This window comes from Octopus sinensis, linkage group LG1, assembly GCF_006345805.1.
Source record: "Octopus sinensis linkage group LG1, ASM634580v1, whole genome shotgun sequence".
Lineage (NCBI taxonomy): Eukaryota > Metazoa > Mollusca > Cephalopoda > Octopoda > Octopodidae > Octopus > Octopus sinensis.
Window position 1 is genome coordinate 168612117 of NC_042997.1, and position 17500 is coordinate 168629616.

General features: G+C 33.1%; 1 protein-coding gene across 2 annotated transcripts in view; it reads right to left on the minus strand.

The window, feature by feature from the left end:
• LOC115212997 (tenascin-X) overlaps positions 1 to 17500 on the minus strand; it is a 113380-nt gene that overhangs the window by 93706 nt on the left and 2174 nt on the right. For both annotated transcript variants that reach the window (XM_036506804.1, XM_029781887.2), the window contains exons 2-7: positions 6879 to 7210; positions 4856 to 4938; positions 4285 to 4389; positions 2420 to 2483; positions 2160 to 2227; positions 68 to 135 (exon numbers count right to left, since the gene is read on the minus strand). In XM_036506804.1, the coding sequence (XP_036362697.1) occupies positions 68 to 135; positions 2160 to 2227; positions 2420 to 2483; positions 4285 to 4389; positions 4856 to 4938; positions 6879 to 6933 (443 nt within the window). In that variant the 5' untranslated portion in view covers positions 6934 to 7210. The remainder of the gene's footprint in view (positions 1 to 67; positions 136 to 2159; positions 2228 to 2419; positions 2484 to 4284; positions 4390 to 4855; positions 4939 to 6878; positions 7211 to 17500) is intronic.

Sequence of the window (17500 nt, forward strand, 5' to 3'; positions counted from 1 at the left end):
GTGTGTGCGGGAAAATTGCAAGGATTTCAAATAACAGGGAAAAAAGGGAACAACAGATTATACTTACTTCTGATTACAGTCACTTTTCATTACTACCTTTAAAGGCTTTGGTGCATTAACAAGTAATGTGATGCCCTTTGTAAAAGAATATAAAATGAAGTATTAAATTTTCTACTAAATTTTGGTTGAAATCTGGTTCTTTTAGTTACCATAAGAAAAACTCTATGTTTTCAAGTTCAACAAAAATTCAAAGATAAATTTAAGTTCAGTTAAACTAATTTGTGAATTTATTATTTCATAGTAAAATAAAGAGAGGTCAAAAACCACGGTCAATTTAAATGACTCTAACATTTGCCAAAAATTTGCGGCATTGTGCCAATGTTAGAAGAAATCATTATTTTAACCCTTTAGTATTCAGCTTACTCTGTTAAATGTAATGCTTATTTATTCACATTGTTTTGAATTATCATACATTATCTTGTAATCTCAAAATTTTGATGATGTGCTTGTTTATTTTTAGAATGACATTGTAGGATAGTTCTGAGAGGTCAGATCTGGCCAGTTTGAACATAAAACAGGTAAAATATTTAAGCCAGATATGGTCAGTTTACTGCATTTTTTTAAAGAGTTGTCAATTGACAGAACTGTTTGAGTGTCAGACAAAATACCTAGTGGTATTTATTCCAGCACTTTACCTTCTGAGTTCTTCCGAAGGTTGATAACAATAAAATAGCAGTCAAGTATTGGGTGTAATTTAATTGGCTTACTCCTCCCCACCTCAAAATTCTTTCCTTGTGCCTATGTTAGAAACTATTATAAATAAGCAGAACTGCTTATTAATGTAGAACTATGTGACAACTGCAATACCCTTAATCAGATGTTTACTGCATTAATGAAAAGAGAAACAAAAGTGGTGCTTATTGTTCTTGTTTTATTTGATGGTGTTTTGCCTCAGGTCACCATCAGAAGACCTATAATCAAAAGGCATTCCACTGTTTTTCATTTTTCCTTTTTTTTAATTTTAATTTCAGTGACTACCTTGTTCAGCAAATCTTTCTTTATTGAGTAAATAGTGTATGATTTGAAAGCTATTTTGCTGTTATTTCTAGCAGATTAAGTAACTGTGCAAAAGCTTCCACATCAGCATATATTCTGATGTATAAGGAGAGGTGATAGATGTGACTGTTTATGAAAGAGTTCTTCATTAGATAAGAAACTGTCTAGTAACCCTACTATAGTAATTAATTATCTTATAGTAAAATCTGATTTATTCTATTACAATTTAACACAGCTCGTTCGATATTCAGATTGAGTTTAATAGAGCTGAATGCTTTGGCCAGAGAACTTAAAGTTAATGGAATCTCAGAACATATCTGATAGGAAAATTATTTATTAGAACTGAGTGTGTAAGCAAAAGACAAATTAGGTTTCTTGTGGTTGAGCAAGACACTTAAAAATGTTCTCTACTGCATCCTTGGCTGCACAGAATTACAGAATTAGAACACAACATTAATCTCATTTTCTGATGTTATTCTGTAAGTTTTTTTGTTTTTTTTCTTGGAACTGTTGTGTTCCATTTCTAACTTTAAACAATACAACGGATGATGAACTGAAAACAACAGACTACTATTATTTTTCTTTGGATACTAATTCAAAGAACTAATTCCAAAGATTGCAGGTAGTTACAAGCAACCGCTCTAATATTGGTGCTATGATAAAATGCACCCAATACATTGGTGTATGTCAAAAATGGACTGTACAAGCAAAACATGGTTCGCTAACTAATCTCGGAGGGCAGTAACTTCAAATAAGAACTGACTGGATCCATGAAAACCTATCCAACCCAGTCCAGCATGAAAAGAATACACAAAGTAATGATGATGATCAGGATACATATGTGTACATGTATAAGTATATTTGAGTCTGTGTTTGTGTATACTAGTATAAAATAATGTGGTGAGTTATGTTTCTTTACGCCTTCCTCCACAGCAAAAAGAAAAATATAAAACTTAATTATTCAGTTACTAATGATTGATAAAATAAATACTTGAACTGGTATGATCAATTAGAACCCCTTAAAAGGTGGTAACCCCAGCTTGACCACCGTCAAATTACTAAAACCAATGAAAAAATGAAAAGTGAAAATATTTTTTACTTACACCTCCCAAACGGTTATGGGCATCTTTTTGTATTAAAAACCCTTTCACAGGCAAAACATAACCAGTATCTGGAAAATATGTAAATTGAACTTGAAAAATATTGTTGTCTTGAATTAAAGACATGTTACTGATTCCAGATGGATAAAAGACAGAAATAGGATTTGAACTCGGGTATACAACTAGATACTATAAGCATCTATTCTAGTTCTCTACCTCATTGTAATTTAATATACCTAAAATAAAGAAAAGAGAATACTTACTTGGCACAAGTTGTAGAACAACTCTTTGAGGTTTCAAAAGTCTCTTCTTTGTAGCTCTTCTATTCTGCAGAGTAAAGAAACAAAACTTTCAAGTAAAATGAATTACCATATTTACTCAAGTACATCGTGTTCTTGAATATAATGAAATCCCAACATTTTGGTCCTAAAAAATCAGTATCATATTTCTCTTATCTATTTTTCTTTTACATTTGCATATAATGCTAACTCACAATTTTAGTTGTTTTTTTTTAGTCAAGAGGGAAGGCTGTGCTCAGATTTTGTAGTGGGTCTTTGAAACTCGTAGGAATTGGGGATGAAGGTGTCCTGAAACCAAAGACCTGATCCAAATGCCTGCAATAGAGTAGACTCTACTAAAAGCATCCAAGGTACCAATGGGGATATTAAATCAGGCAATGGATTAAGGCTGTTACCTATGTAAGCCATCATGAGAATTGAACTCAGAACACAATGAGCCAGAACAAATACAACAAGGTATCAACTCTGACATTCTTACAGTTCTGCCAGTCCACCATCCTGGATTGGTACTTTTTAATCAAACCTTGAAGGATGAAATGTAAAGTTGACCTTGGTAGGATTTGAACTTAGATTTTAGAGAGTTGGAACAAATACCACAAGACATTCATTAGGATTCAAGTTCCAAGTTCAAAGGGATTGGATGGTGACAGTCATCAGAATCCATGCAACCATGCAAACAGTGAGACTGGATGATGATGATGATTCTGTCCGAAACTCTGCCAGTTTCCACTTAGATATGTTGTATTAAATTTCCTTTATTATGCTTGAGTAAATAGGGTATCCATGCAAATATATATATATATAATAAGCTTATCAAAAGAAAGTGCATGGCTCAGTGGTTAGAGTGTCGAGCTTACAATCATGAGGTTGTGAGTTCGAATCCCAGATCGGGCTGCGTGTTGTGTTCTTGAGCAAGACACTTTATTTCACGTTGCTCCAGTTCACTCAGCTGTAGAAATGAGTTGTGACATCACAGGTGACAAGCTGTATCGGCCTTTGCCTTTCCCTTGGATAACACTGGTGGTATGGAGAGGGGAGGCCAGTATGCATAGGCGACTGCTGGTCTTCTATAAAACAACCTTGTCCGCACTTGTGCCTGTGAGGGTAACTTTCTAGGTGCAACCCCATGGTCTGTGTCGTGACTGAAGGGGGTCTCAGAATCAAAAGAAGAGGAACTATGTCTATAAACTTGTCAATTTGTTCTTGGTGATTGATGTAGATGACATTCAATTTGAACATTTCTAAGTCAATGTCTGCAGAAAAAAAAAACATAAGTAGGAAAGAATTTCAGGGAGCTGGCATTCTGGAAAGCAAGGACCAGGAAATGTGCTTTGTGAAGGGCTCGCAAAATGAGACACAGTAATGGTGACAAGAAGAAGAAGAGAGATTGGTGGAGAGAGACAGTCTGGTTGGAGAAGGTGAGGATATACAGGGAGCTAGTTCATTAGGGTAGAGATCATTGTAGTAGCAACGTTTTTAATGATTTAATCAGATGAGGAAGGGCACTGCATGACCCTTTCCAGGAGTTTTGAGGCTGTTAATTATCCTCAGACCAGAGATTTGGCTTAAAGGCTTATGCGAAAATAGGAATGGTTCTTCTGACAGACTTTCAGTTTCCTCTATTTACCAATTCTGCCTACCAGGCCTCAAACCAGAGGCCTAGTCTGAATACTTGTAACATAGTGAATTCAACTAAATGCACCCAAGTGGAAGTGTTTAATTAGGCAAGATGTTAGGTTTTACTTAAAGTTGCTAATGTTATTAAAGTTTACATATTTGCATAAAAATATTTGGTTGGAAAATTACATTCAGGAATACACATTTCTTACCTTTTTCAAATGAGCTGCATTCACAGACTGATAGATTGAACTTTCAGAACAGCCTTCTCTCAGTAAAGTTCCTCTGGTTTCACATCTTGAGGCACCATGAAAATCCTTGAATTTAAATAATAAAATTAATATTTTTTTGCTAATGGCAAGTGGATTGAATGACACTTAGAATGGGAAAGTAATAGGTATCTTTTGTTTTAAATAACTATGTCCCAACTTGGATAAGTTACAATACACCATTAGCTTTCTTATGAGTAACAACATCACATTAAAGAACTTTCAATTCATGGGGTTTCAGAGACTGCTTTTTTTTTCTTTGATTTTTTTAAACACATATCACATGAAAATTATTTAACCCATGTTATTATGGAAAATTAGAGGTACAAATATTTAACACTGAAGAAAAATAGATTAGCAAAAAATAGTCTAAATTTGCACAATGTAATATACACAATCTGTACATATATATGTGTGTGTATGTGTGTGTGTGTGTGTGTGTGTTTAATCTTAAAAGAATTCAATTTAATTTTTCTAATGTTGAAGTATTGCATAAAAGCACAAAATAACTTACAGGGGAGAGGCACCAGCTGCATGTCCCATTGCGTTGTATGCAACTCCCACATCTTTTCTCATGAATGCAATCATTACCAGCAACTGAAGCAAAAAAAAAAGACATTGCAAAGATCTGGATTGTTTAATTGCCTATTTATATAATCATTTTGTAATACAGAAATCGCACTTTATAATGTGCTTGATTCTAATAATTATTTTGTCAACTATGGAGGAATAACATTTAGAGAGATGATCTCACTGGGATTTGAACTCAGTATCTAGAAATACATAGCTACACATTACACTGTATTAAGTTTAGTATTCTAACTGTCTCAGCACCCTTGGTTACTGTATAATTGGCAGGTGTTGAGTCAATAAGGAAATCTCAACTTTTTAGAAATTGCTGAAGTCATATTTCTCTCAAATTACACAATACTGTTTTTTTTTTTAAAAAAGGATGTGTTGGACAATGTCATTTTAGATATACAAAAAGACATGATGGTTATGGCTGAAAAATAGTTGATTCTAATTTCAGGTCTGCTTGATCAAAATTTACTTGATATTAAACAGCAGCGAGAACTTGGTTTGGAGAAGACTTAATCTGTCACACATTTCACATCCCTAATTAGCTGTTGGGCTTCTCTTTAGAGGAGTCCTTTCTATTGCAAGCATAAAAGCCAAGTCTTCAGTCTGAGAATAGCTTCCTCAATCCTCCTGGAAATCTTGGATGCTGCCCTCCCTTTTCTTTGAAACAAAGACAAAAAAAACGACAATTTCTTTTTCTCTGTAAATTTGTGAAGCTGAATTTAATGCTTCAATATTTTTGTGTGTAAGAGTGAAATAATTGAGATTTTGTGGTTTGAGCTATGGCATTCATGCCTTTCTCAAGGAAGTGGAGTAAGTGAAATAGTCATAACAACATTGTTATATTTTGGGAGCTGGCAGACATGTTAGCGTGCTGGGTGAAATGGTTAGCAGTATTTTGTCTGTCGTTATGTTCTGAGTTCAAATTTCCACCGAGGTCGACTTTGCCTTTTATCCTTTCGGGGTCGATAAATAAAGTACCAGTTTCGCACTGGGGTCGATGTAATCGACTTAAACCCTATGTCTGTCCTTGATTGTCCCCTCTATGTTTAGCTCCTTGTGGGCAATAAAGAAATATATATTTCGGGGTGGTCATTTTTTTCTTTTTTTGCCAAATAACCACACACACATGAGGAATCTTGCAAAACAAATGTATAAACATCGTAATAACAGTCATAACCAAAAGCTGAATCTGGGTCAAGACCTTAATTATGAATCAGGTCATTACTATTTAGACTTACAACTCATTATATTCCATACATTGGAACAAAGACAACTTTGAATGTGAAGAGTTTAATCGATTGCTTCTATTGCAGTGTATGACTTGTGCTTGTTTTATCAGTATCAACCTAGAAGGGATGAAGTTCAAATTCAACTCCAGCAATCTTGAACACAGTGTTTAAAGACAAACTAAATAGCATATAGCATTTAGTTCAGTGTGCTTCTGTTTCTGTCATTCCATCATTTTATATTAGATAAATTATTGATTTCTAACAATAGTTCATGGACAAAAACCATAAAAGCAGGTGTCACCAATTAGCTTAAATTCAGTATGTTATTGATATTTATTTTACTGACCCCAAAAAGGACAAAACATCATGTCAATCTTAGTAAGACTTGAACTCGGAATGTAAACAGACATAATTAACCCTTTAGCATTTAAATTGGCAATATCTGGCCTCAGTATTCTACTTGTCTTATGTTCAAACTGACCAGATCTGGCTTTTCACACCTACCCTACAATGGCTTTCTAAAAATAAGCAATCACATAACTGAAATCTTGAGGCTACAAGTTAATGATATTTAATTCAAAACCATGTGAATAAATTAGCATGACATTTAACAAAGTAATCTGAATGATAAGGAGTGAAATATTACAAAGCATTTTGGTAATAGTGCTGATAAATTTATATCTACCAGCAATTCTCATTAGATTGAATATTAAAGGTAAAACTTACCATTGTATGCAAAAAGACATATTAACAAAAGACAAAAGTTCATTTGGTTTGACATGATTCCTTAAATTCCAGAAACAACAAACTCTTATGAAATACAAAGTGAAAGAAATTACTATGTGCTAGAAGTTAAATCCATCCACAGGTATACAAATATAAAGTGAGGATTCTATAGAATTTCATAAAGTTTGTTAACTGGAATATTTCTTGAATATAAATGAATGGAACTAAAGTGAAAATTCAGTGGTATGAAGTTTTTTTGTTTTTCTTTCAATCTGGTGTTTTAAATCATGTGGTTAATCTCTTAATCCTTTTGACTTTGGGGTGATTTGAATCTGCAAAAGGGAAGAAAAAATGAAATGTTAATATTTTTCTGGAATTAGATGAATTCTTCAAATTGCTATTCAACTTAAGTTTAGGTTTTGCATTCATCCTCATCATCGTTTAACGTCCGTTTTCCATGCTAGCATGGTTGGACAGTTCGACTGGGGGCTGGGAAGCCAGAAGGCTGCACCAGGCTCCAGTCTGATCTGGCAGTGTTTCTACAGCTGGATGCCCTTCCTAATGCCAACAACTCCATGAGTGTAGTGGGTGATTTTTATGTGCCACCAGCACAGGGGCCAGAGGAGGCTGGCAAATGGCCACAATCGGTTGGTGCTTTTTACGTGTCACTGGCACAGACGCCTGTCAAGGTGGCACTGGCATCGGCCACGTTCAGATGGTGCTTTTTACATGCCACCGGCATGGGTATCACAACTACAATTTCCATTTGATTTTTATTTTAATGTTGATGTACTTGACTCAATAGGTCTCCTCAAGCACAGTAGGTCGCCCTACAATCCAAGGTTAGCACAGCAGGCCATCCTGCGAGCCATGAACTCACTTCATTTGTCAGGTCTTCTCTTTAACCCTTTAAATACCAGCTACACTGAGGTCATCTTTGATTCCATGAATAAAACTTCCTGCTTTAAAGTGATCCAAATTGAGATCTTCCATCAAAATTCCTTTCTAAATTTATGTTCCAAATTCTAATTTTATGTTCCAAATCCCAGTCTAAAATTGACAAAGTTATTTTACAAAATACTTCATTTTACAAAAATAATTTAATTGAAGGCAGTGTACTTCAACAGAAGTATGGTAACTAAAGGGTTAAATGGATGACAGACATTTCTTCCTCTTGATGAGATGTCTATTGCCAGTAATTTTCCCAATATCTTTATTGTTCACAGCTGCGTCAACAGAATTGTTCTGCAGAGACATAATGGACATTGAATTTGAATCTATCACACTTGAACAAGCAGCTCCCTTCATTCAGCGACACAAACATTCAATATGTATAAAAATTTGTGTACAGACGTTATCATATATCTCTTGTGTGACAACATTACAACAGATGTGCCTAGCTCAATGTGACTAACATATGGGTGCAGATATGGTGAAGTGATTAACGATAGAGTTGAAGCTTGATACTCATCCATGGAAATTTTTTTTTAAATTACAGAAAATTCTTGTAATAATATCATGAATATAAACAAATAAATAAATAAATAAATAAATAGATAAATAAATAAAGCTTTGGCTTATTTTGATTATCCATTCATTCAGTTATTTAAGTCAACTCAAAATTCATGTTGAAATTAATATCATCATAATTAGAAAATATTTTAATTCTGTAGCAAAAAATGTGAGGAATGAATGGAGGAGATTAAGGGCTGATTCAATTTACAATACAGGCAACCCATCTAGAAGAACAGTAACTCTGAAATAAAATTGAGGCAGGCTAGAGGAGACTGTTTGGTCTAGCCACAGAAAACCTCTCTAATGCTTGTGGTGTGATAAAAAGTACTCAGTCTACAACTGTAAAGTGGTTGACAATAAGAAAGACATTCAACTGTAAAAATTTTGGCAGAAGAAAACAAATTATGACATACACAGCAACAAAGCTTAGTAGATTTCTATGTTATTGTGTGTGCAACAGAGGATGAATGACCACAGCAAGTGCCATGAGGCCCACCCATGCAGTCCATACCAGCATGGAATAATGGATGGTAAAAAAAAATGGATGTAGAATGATGATGATGATGAGGAGGAGGAGGAGGAGGAAGAGGAGGTTTATGATGATGATGACGATGATGATTTTATTTTTTTTAAGGCATTAGTAGAACTGAGAGATTTAGTTTGCTTAATAGAGATTCCTATGAAAGTTTCATAATTAAATAAACTTGGTCTTGTTTGTTTCTAGTATTTTCTTATTATTGCCAAAGCTACATTTTTGCTTTAAGCTCTTTTGTGATTTTAAATAAATAATTATACAGAAATCTGACGAAAATAATTATGCAAAAAATAAATAAGGGAAAAAGAAAAAGAATAAAGAAAATTTAAAAAAAAAGACAAAAAAATATTAATTTCATATATTCCAAGATGCCTGAAGAGAGTTGTGCCATTTTCAAATCAACATTTCTTTTTTTTTTTTCTTTTGTGTCACAGAAAATGTGTAAGAACTATCTCTGAAATTAAATTATGATGAGTGTTGTTCCGTACAAAAGCTAGCTTCAATAGTTGCTGTCTGTTATAATCATAAAAAACCCATCTCTATGTCTGTCTGTCAATGTCATTTTTTTGTTGTAAAATATACTTGGTCACCATGGTAATTAAAACACAGTGTATTATGTTTCTAAACATGGAAAAACCATTGCACTATAAGAACTTTACACAAAATAGTTTTTAATTCATCTTATTCAATGCATTGTAATTACTGAATGTATCATTTCACTTTATTTTGCTAAACTTTAACACATGTGTAAACATCTTGGGTCATTTCATTTATGTTTTCTTTTATGAAACTTTTTTTTTTCTTTTTGCAACTTATACATGTTTAAATATAGTCAGATATAGTGCATGTTTCAATATGTGTATAAAACAAATATTTGTCTATCCTTCCATTCCACTTTTCAATTATCATAGTGTGACAAAATATACAAGACAACATAGAAACAAGGGGAGTGAGTAAGGAATGTGAATTGGAGTTCTGTTATATAATGTTAAAAAAATCTGATAAGAATGAGAGAAATTAAGTACTGAATTGATTTCTTAGTTTATTATTATGAGAGAGTAAGACAGTGAGCTGGCAGAATTGTTAGCCTACAGGGAAACATGCTTGGCAGCATTTTGTCCATCTTTATGTTCTGAGTTTAAATTCTACCACGGTTGACTTTGCATTTCATCCTTTTAAGGTCAATAAAATAAGTACCAATTGAGCACAGGGGTCAATGTAATTGACTTACTCCTTCCCTGAAATAGCTGGCCTGGTACCAAAATTTGAAACCATTATTACAAGACAAAGTGAGTTAAACCATACGATGGCTCCAGAAGTTTTTATATTACTGTAATATTTTGTGAACAAAATATTTTGTTTTCATAAATCAAGATGAGTGAGGCCAAAATAAATTGTTTATTGATGATTACAAATATTGATTACTTTTTTTACTTTGGCACAAAGCCACACATATATTGGAGATGATTCTTACTTTGGTAAAAAGCCACAAAATTTATAAGAAAGGAAGTTAGTTGATTGAATTCCTATGAGGGCATGACTAATGTTTATTTCTCATGATGTGAGAGGGGTGAAAATCAAACATAAACTTTTGCAGGATTTGAAATCAGAATGTAAGAGAGATTAAAGTTAATTACTATTAGAAATGTAGATCAGCATCCCACTATTTCAGTTAAATTTAACCATATTAATTTATTATATAATAATGCTAACCAATTTCTATGTGGCCATTCAACTTGCTAGATGTAGTTGTTAAATTTCCTTCAAATCAGAGTCTAATATGTTAAAAAGGATAGATTGGATAATGTGATTCTGAGTTTTCTATGCATTGGAAAAAGATAGGATGGTCATGAATGGAATACCTTTCTCTATAGAGCTGCTTGATCAAAACAAACTTATGATGAAACAACCACATTACATAGGTACAGTGTCTCTGGTTTGCAGAGAAGTTAATATTAACTGAGATGTACACCATCTTTTCTCATTGGCATTTGCAGTATTATAATTTGCTACAGAAGCATTTAATTTTAAAATTTATCAAATTAGAATAATAGGATGTTGTGAGGTTCAAACTAGATCTTCCTTGATTTCCTTGCTGTTTCTTGTGAGATATTTAGCACTTTTGTAAATATCGTTAGTTTAAATAAGGAGTAAAGAAACTTTTTTGTATCAGGGGTAAATTACAAATGCATAACAACATTCAGGATTTAATCTGTACTGAGAAAAATAATGAAATTTTAATTTTACAATTCCATAAGCCTTCAACTTTATATCAAATTTCTGAAGGCTTAAACACTTTCTTTTTTTCTTTTTCTTTTTTTTTTTTTTTTTGACTGACATTAAATTACTAAAGGCTTAAATCCTTTTTTAAAATTTTAATTGAATTACCAAAGACTTAAACTGGATTTTTTTCTGAATAGATTTTTAGAGATTTCATCAGCAGATGGTTTCAATTTTGAATGTGGGCAGAATTATGCTCAAGGGCAAGGGGTGCTCCACCCTAGTTGAAGTAGTTAATACTCTAACTTGAATTAACTTCTTAATAGTCTGGCAAAAAAAAGTCCCCTGCTTCAAGCGTTATTTATCCTCAGAAGAATAAACACAGTTAAATGAAAACTATAAAGAAATGAATTATGCTTTTATCATGTGAAACAAATATTCTGTCTTTGGTGAAGTTACAATTCTAATATAGACAGTGCTTTCTATTATAGACACAAAACCTGAAATTTGAGGGGAAAGTCAAACTCAGCAGAATTTGAACTCAGATAAAATGCTACTAAGCATTTTGCTCAGCATACTTGATGATTCTGCCAGCTTGCTGCCTTACATTCTAATGTAGATAATAATGATACAATGCTAATATAAATAATAATTATTCTGCAGCGTGGAAGGTGTTTATAAGCCATTTAAGAAACATACAAAAACTGTTAGATTCACTTCAACATTTAAAATTAATTTGTCTCAGATCAAGTCACTTGCTATGCAAGTACATCTCCGTAATAATTATTCTATTTTTGATATAAAACCATAAATTCATAAATTTTACACCCTACACCAACTTTTCTCCATAACATGGTACTTGTGTACTCCAAGAATCTATTCTCTCTGCTCACTCCTTTCTTTGAGGTTTTGATAACAATGACTTCCAATAACTCTGGTCAAGAGTCTCTTTTCTCTATTCTGAATTTATTGTTTCTGTTTCTACCACTCCCCAAACTCTTCCAATAACCATCACCTATTTGGCAATCTCTTTTACTTGTATCAAAGACGTCTATCTCACCTCATTGTTTTTCCTTGTCATTATTCTAACTGATTTCCATGTAAACAAATTCTCTTGGTTCACATACTAATGTTGGTTTTGTAAATAAAATATAAAACAGAAATAAATTTTGAAAGTTCAATCAGGTACTCGGCTATTTCTGACATTCAAAGATGATCTTTGTGAATACGACTTCATTCTCTGATAGTTCATCTACTGACAAAACAATGAAACCAGCAAGTCAACAAGGAATGAAACAAAGAGATAAACAAGTCAATGATATAGCAGCCTAATCTCTGTCAAATAATATTCCACTTGATAGGAATTTTTCTTCATTATGAATAAGTCAGTAGAAGAAAACAAAAGCACTGATCAACCTCCTGATGAACTTCTAAGTTAAGAGGACATAAACACACCAACATTGGTTGCCAAGCGGTGATGGGGGAACAAACAGGCTCAAAGACACACATGCACAGATATATACATACATATATATATATATATTTTATATTAAGGGCATTACTATACATAAATGCCTCATGCTAGGAGGGACTCTTAAAGTCAAACTACCATAATAAACACATTTATATATAGTAAAGCCCTTAATATAAACAAATGTATTTAAAGGGAATAATTAATAAATTTTCCCTTATGGCGTTTTTCATGCTAACTACTTGATAAATTCTTATAAAGATTTTATCCTATTTTTAAATTGTACATACATATATATATATAAAATGGGCTTCTTTCAGTTTCCGTCTGCTAAATCCACTTACAAGGCTTTGATCCGTTCAAGGTGCCACACAGTGGGATTGAACCCAGAACCTGTGGTTGGGAAGCAAGCTTCTTACCACACAGGCCACACCTATAAAGTATATATATGTAGAAAGGTACATATTGCAATGTAGTAAGTCTAGTGCTTTGAATATCTTAAAACCCTTCTGCACTGTATAACTAATAAGAATTGATCTAGCAAGGAAACCTCTTTGTGGTCACTCAGCCTACTAGAAATAATAGCAGCCACATGTCTATACCATCACACTCTACAGTCTTTTAAGGAAAGACAAACATAGTGCACATTGTAGTCTCAGACATTCAAAAATATATGATGCTCAATGCTGAAACATATCGGTAATGCTTGATCAACACTGACTTATGTCTGAATAATGGTTTTTGATTAAGGCACAAGGCCAGCAGTTTTGAGAGATGGGGGTTAGTTGATATCATTGATCCTAATACTTGATTGATGCTTTATGTTATTAATTCAAAGAGGACAAAATGCAATGTCAGTTTTGGTAGAATTTGAACTCAGAATACAAAAAGCCAAAAGAAAAGTGACAATGCAGTTTTTCTAAAGTTTGATTGATTCTGCCAACTCATTGCCTTCTTGTAGCAAAATAACAATGACTTAGTTACTTATCAAATATTTTATGTAAAACCACAAAATTCCTAATAAATATACTTAATGTAAAAATATATATTATCTTAAAATTATTGCTGTAATAAGTATAGTTCATCTAAAAAAAAATTACTTATGTAAAAATACATTTTATATATTTAGTATATTATACATGCAGTATATTTTACATAGAATTTATTGTTGTAAAAAAATATTTGTTATATATGTAAAATATTTTATATAAAACTTATTACTTTATGTAATATTTATAATTTATACAGAACTACAAATTAGAAAGATTAGATATGAACTAAGAGCAATGCTAGCTGTAATGGGTCTGTTTCAATGTTAAACATGTGTACATGGTCTTATCTATTTGTCATCTAATTTTCTCTTTGTAGAGACTTTCCTCCCACATAATTAGCTTGGGAGACAGAAGTAACGTGAAATCAATTAGAAGTGTTGGCTGCTGTCAGTATAGGTTGTCATTAATGTGTGGGTAACCTTACCACAAGGTGAATAACTGATGTCATACAATGCCCTTCAGATGTTTTTTTCTATATAATGAACAACTGGTGTCATACAATGCACTTAATATTATTTCAGGTTATGAGGTGGCAAGCTAGCAGAAATGTTAGCACACCAGGCAAAATGCTTAGCAGCATTTAGTCTGTCTGCATGATCTGAGTTTAGATTCTGCCAAGGTCAACTTTATCTTTCATTCTTTTGAGGTTGATAAAATAAGGACCAGTTGAGCACTGGGGTTGATGTAACTGATTTAGCCCCTCCGTTGAGAATGCTGGCCTTGTGCAAAAATTTGAAACCAATAATATTTCAGATAATGAGGAAGTAGAAAATTAAGAATACTGGAATAATATGATGGAAAATTCTGAGGTCATTATTTACATATTATTCATTATTTATTATTAGGAAAATTTATAATTTTTGACATTTTTTTCTTTATATAAGGACAATCTGGCATAACTTTATTAACCCTTTTGTTACCATATTTCTGTTGAGATACTCTGTACTTCTTTCAGTTAATTTTAAATATAACAAAGAATTTAGTAAAATAACTTAGTTATCATTAAGCTAGTGTTAGAAACATTAATTGTGACTAAGGTTTGGTAGAAGGTTTTAATTCAGAACTTTTGAAAAGCAAGACATTTATACTACATAGCCAAAGGTGGTTTCAGCTAGGTTGGTATCAAAAAGGTTAAACCAACATTAAACTGTTTGATCAGACTTCAAATGGGATTAGGAAACTTGTGACTGCACTTCAATTCATGCCAATGGCATGGGAGCGAATCAGGAGGCACTGGCATTGGCCACATTCAGATGGTGCTTTTTATGTGCTGCTGGCAAAGGAGCCAGTTGGGGCAGTGGGGCTGGCATCGACCACGTTTGGATGGTGTTTTTATGTAGGTGGTGAGCTGGCAGAATCATTAGCATGCTGGGCAAAATGCTTAGCAGCATTTCATCTGTCTTTACACTGAGTTCAAATTCCATGAAGTTTAGCTTAGCCTTTTGTCTTTTCAGTTGAATATTGAAACGAAAGTAATCAACTGGCCACTGCCCCCAAAATTGCAGGCCTTGTGCTTATATTAAAAAGGATTATTATTATTATTATTATTATTATTATTATTATTATTATTATTATTATTATTATTAGTGTCTGTGTTCAAATTCAGACATTTTAATGGATTCCAGTGCCTATGTCCCTCCCAAATAAATTTCTGGCCTATGTGTCAAATTTCAAAATATTACCAAGTTGGTAATTTTAAAGAAAATTTGTCTCAAATAGCTTTTCTGAAAAAAGTAAAGTAACTTTGACCTGCCAACAGATAACCAAATTCTTCCCCAGAGAACACATAGGATACCTTGATTCATGACATAATAGACAGCTCAAACAATTTCCCAATAATAGTCGTTTCATTTCTTTTTTAAACCATAGATGTGTACAGCTGAAAGACAGGCTAATTAAACAAAAGTGTGATCTGTGAATGCAATACCTGTTGAGAGCACATACAAGCATGTATCAGACTTAACATACCGTATGCTTGCAGTGCATTAACAAAAAGAATAGTAAACATTACACACACACCCATGCACACAATACCACTATGCTTGTGCTTCATCATTTCCATTAAAGATTTCCTTATCAGTCTTTTATGTTTAATATAGCACAATAGTGTTCCAAAATCCATTTGACCATTAATGTTCCAAGACCTCATCTACAATGATTAGAACAAAATGATTATTATAATAGCATTTTGTCTGAACACTTTGCAGGAGATCACAAAGCAGGGGTGGGGAAACCCTCACCCAATCTTTGCAATTGCACCTGCAAGCCCATTTTATTTCACCCACAGGCTGATATACGAATATGAACAAAATATAGTAAATTTTTCAAATATTAAAGTTATACCAAATCAGTATGCCTATTTGTCAAAGCAAGTTTTCAGTGACCAGATGTCTTCCTTGTTGCTAATCCTCATGAAGCAGGCAAAGTGTAATAGAGGAGTACCAATGATACACTTCATAAATCAACTAGTTAATGAATTATTAATTGATTAATAATATTAAGCATTCTGCAAATCCAAGGATTATCCAACAACAAAGTATAGTATGTCTACCACAAAGTAAATATTAAGAAATGAATAAAGAATGAAGGCAATGTTATTTTATGTGATGATCTTTCCTATACTCTTTTTCTACAAATGCAGGAATAGTTAAGTTCCTCTACTCAAATAAAAGTCACCCATCAGTTATTGTTCAAATGATAAAATAATAAAAGGGATCTGCTGCACATGCAGTGTTGTGTTAAATTAGTTAATCAGTATACATTGAATCAAGCATGTCAAACTGCAGTTACTCTCTGGACCACATTGTTCATATTCATGTTGCCAGGAGGCCCACGTATTTAACAACAAAGATTTTTGTCATACCAAGTCTTTATTATTAAGTAAAAACTATTAAAAACCTTTTTCTTGCTCATCAATAATAACCCTATTTTTATTAATTAAATTATTATTAATTATTTTTACTATAAAAAATTTGGAGCGGGGTTCCCCTTTCTAAATCTCTCTAGCTAAGTCACTTGCAGGCCACACTTGAGCTTGAAAAGGGCTGGATGTTTGACATGCCTGGTTTAGATCATATCTGTTGTTTAACCCTTTCATTACCGTATTCATTTTGAGATGTTCTGTGTTTCTTTCAATTATTTTAAATATAACAAAGAAATTAGTAAAATAACTTAGTTATCATTAAGCCAGTGTTAGGAACATAAATTGTGACTAAGGTTTGGTGGAAGATTTTAATTTTAAAATGATGAAAACAAGATATTAGTACTTCAGAGCCAGAGGCGGTTTCAGCCGGGTTGGTAACAAAAGTATTAATAGGTAGGTTAAGTTTGTAAATTATGACATCCTCTTTTATGTTCAAATTACATGTATGGATATATAATTGCATATAGGGATGTGCGTGTGTGTACACATGCATGCATGTATGCATGTAGATGCACACGTGTGTATATGTTTATCTTTGTGTATGTCTGTGAGTTTGGGTACACACACCCACATACAAACTTGCATAACTGTTGCTCACAGGCAAGTATGATCTGGTAGTGTGTAACCGCTCTCTTGCTAATTGCTTTAGGTGCCTGTGTGGTTGTGAGTAGACATAAACACCTTCTCTGCCCACTCAGTCTTCAACCAGTGGAACACTGAGGATGTGAGAGCTGGAGGGAGAAAAGACTGCAGTCAGCTACTACTACTCATTACAGCTTAGTAAACTGGAGCAACGTGAAATGATGTGACTTGTTCAAGGACACAATGTGCTGCTTGGTCTAGGAATTGAACTCATAACCATATGAGACCAACACCCTTACTCTCTAAGTGTGCCTCCACAGGTAC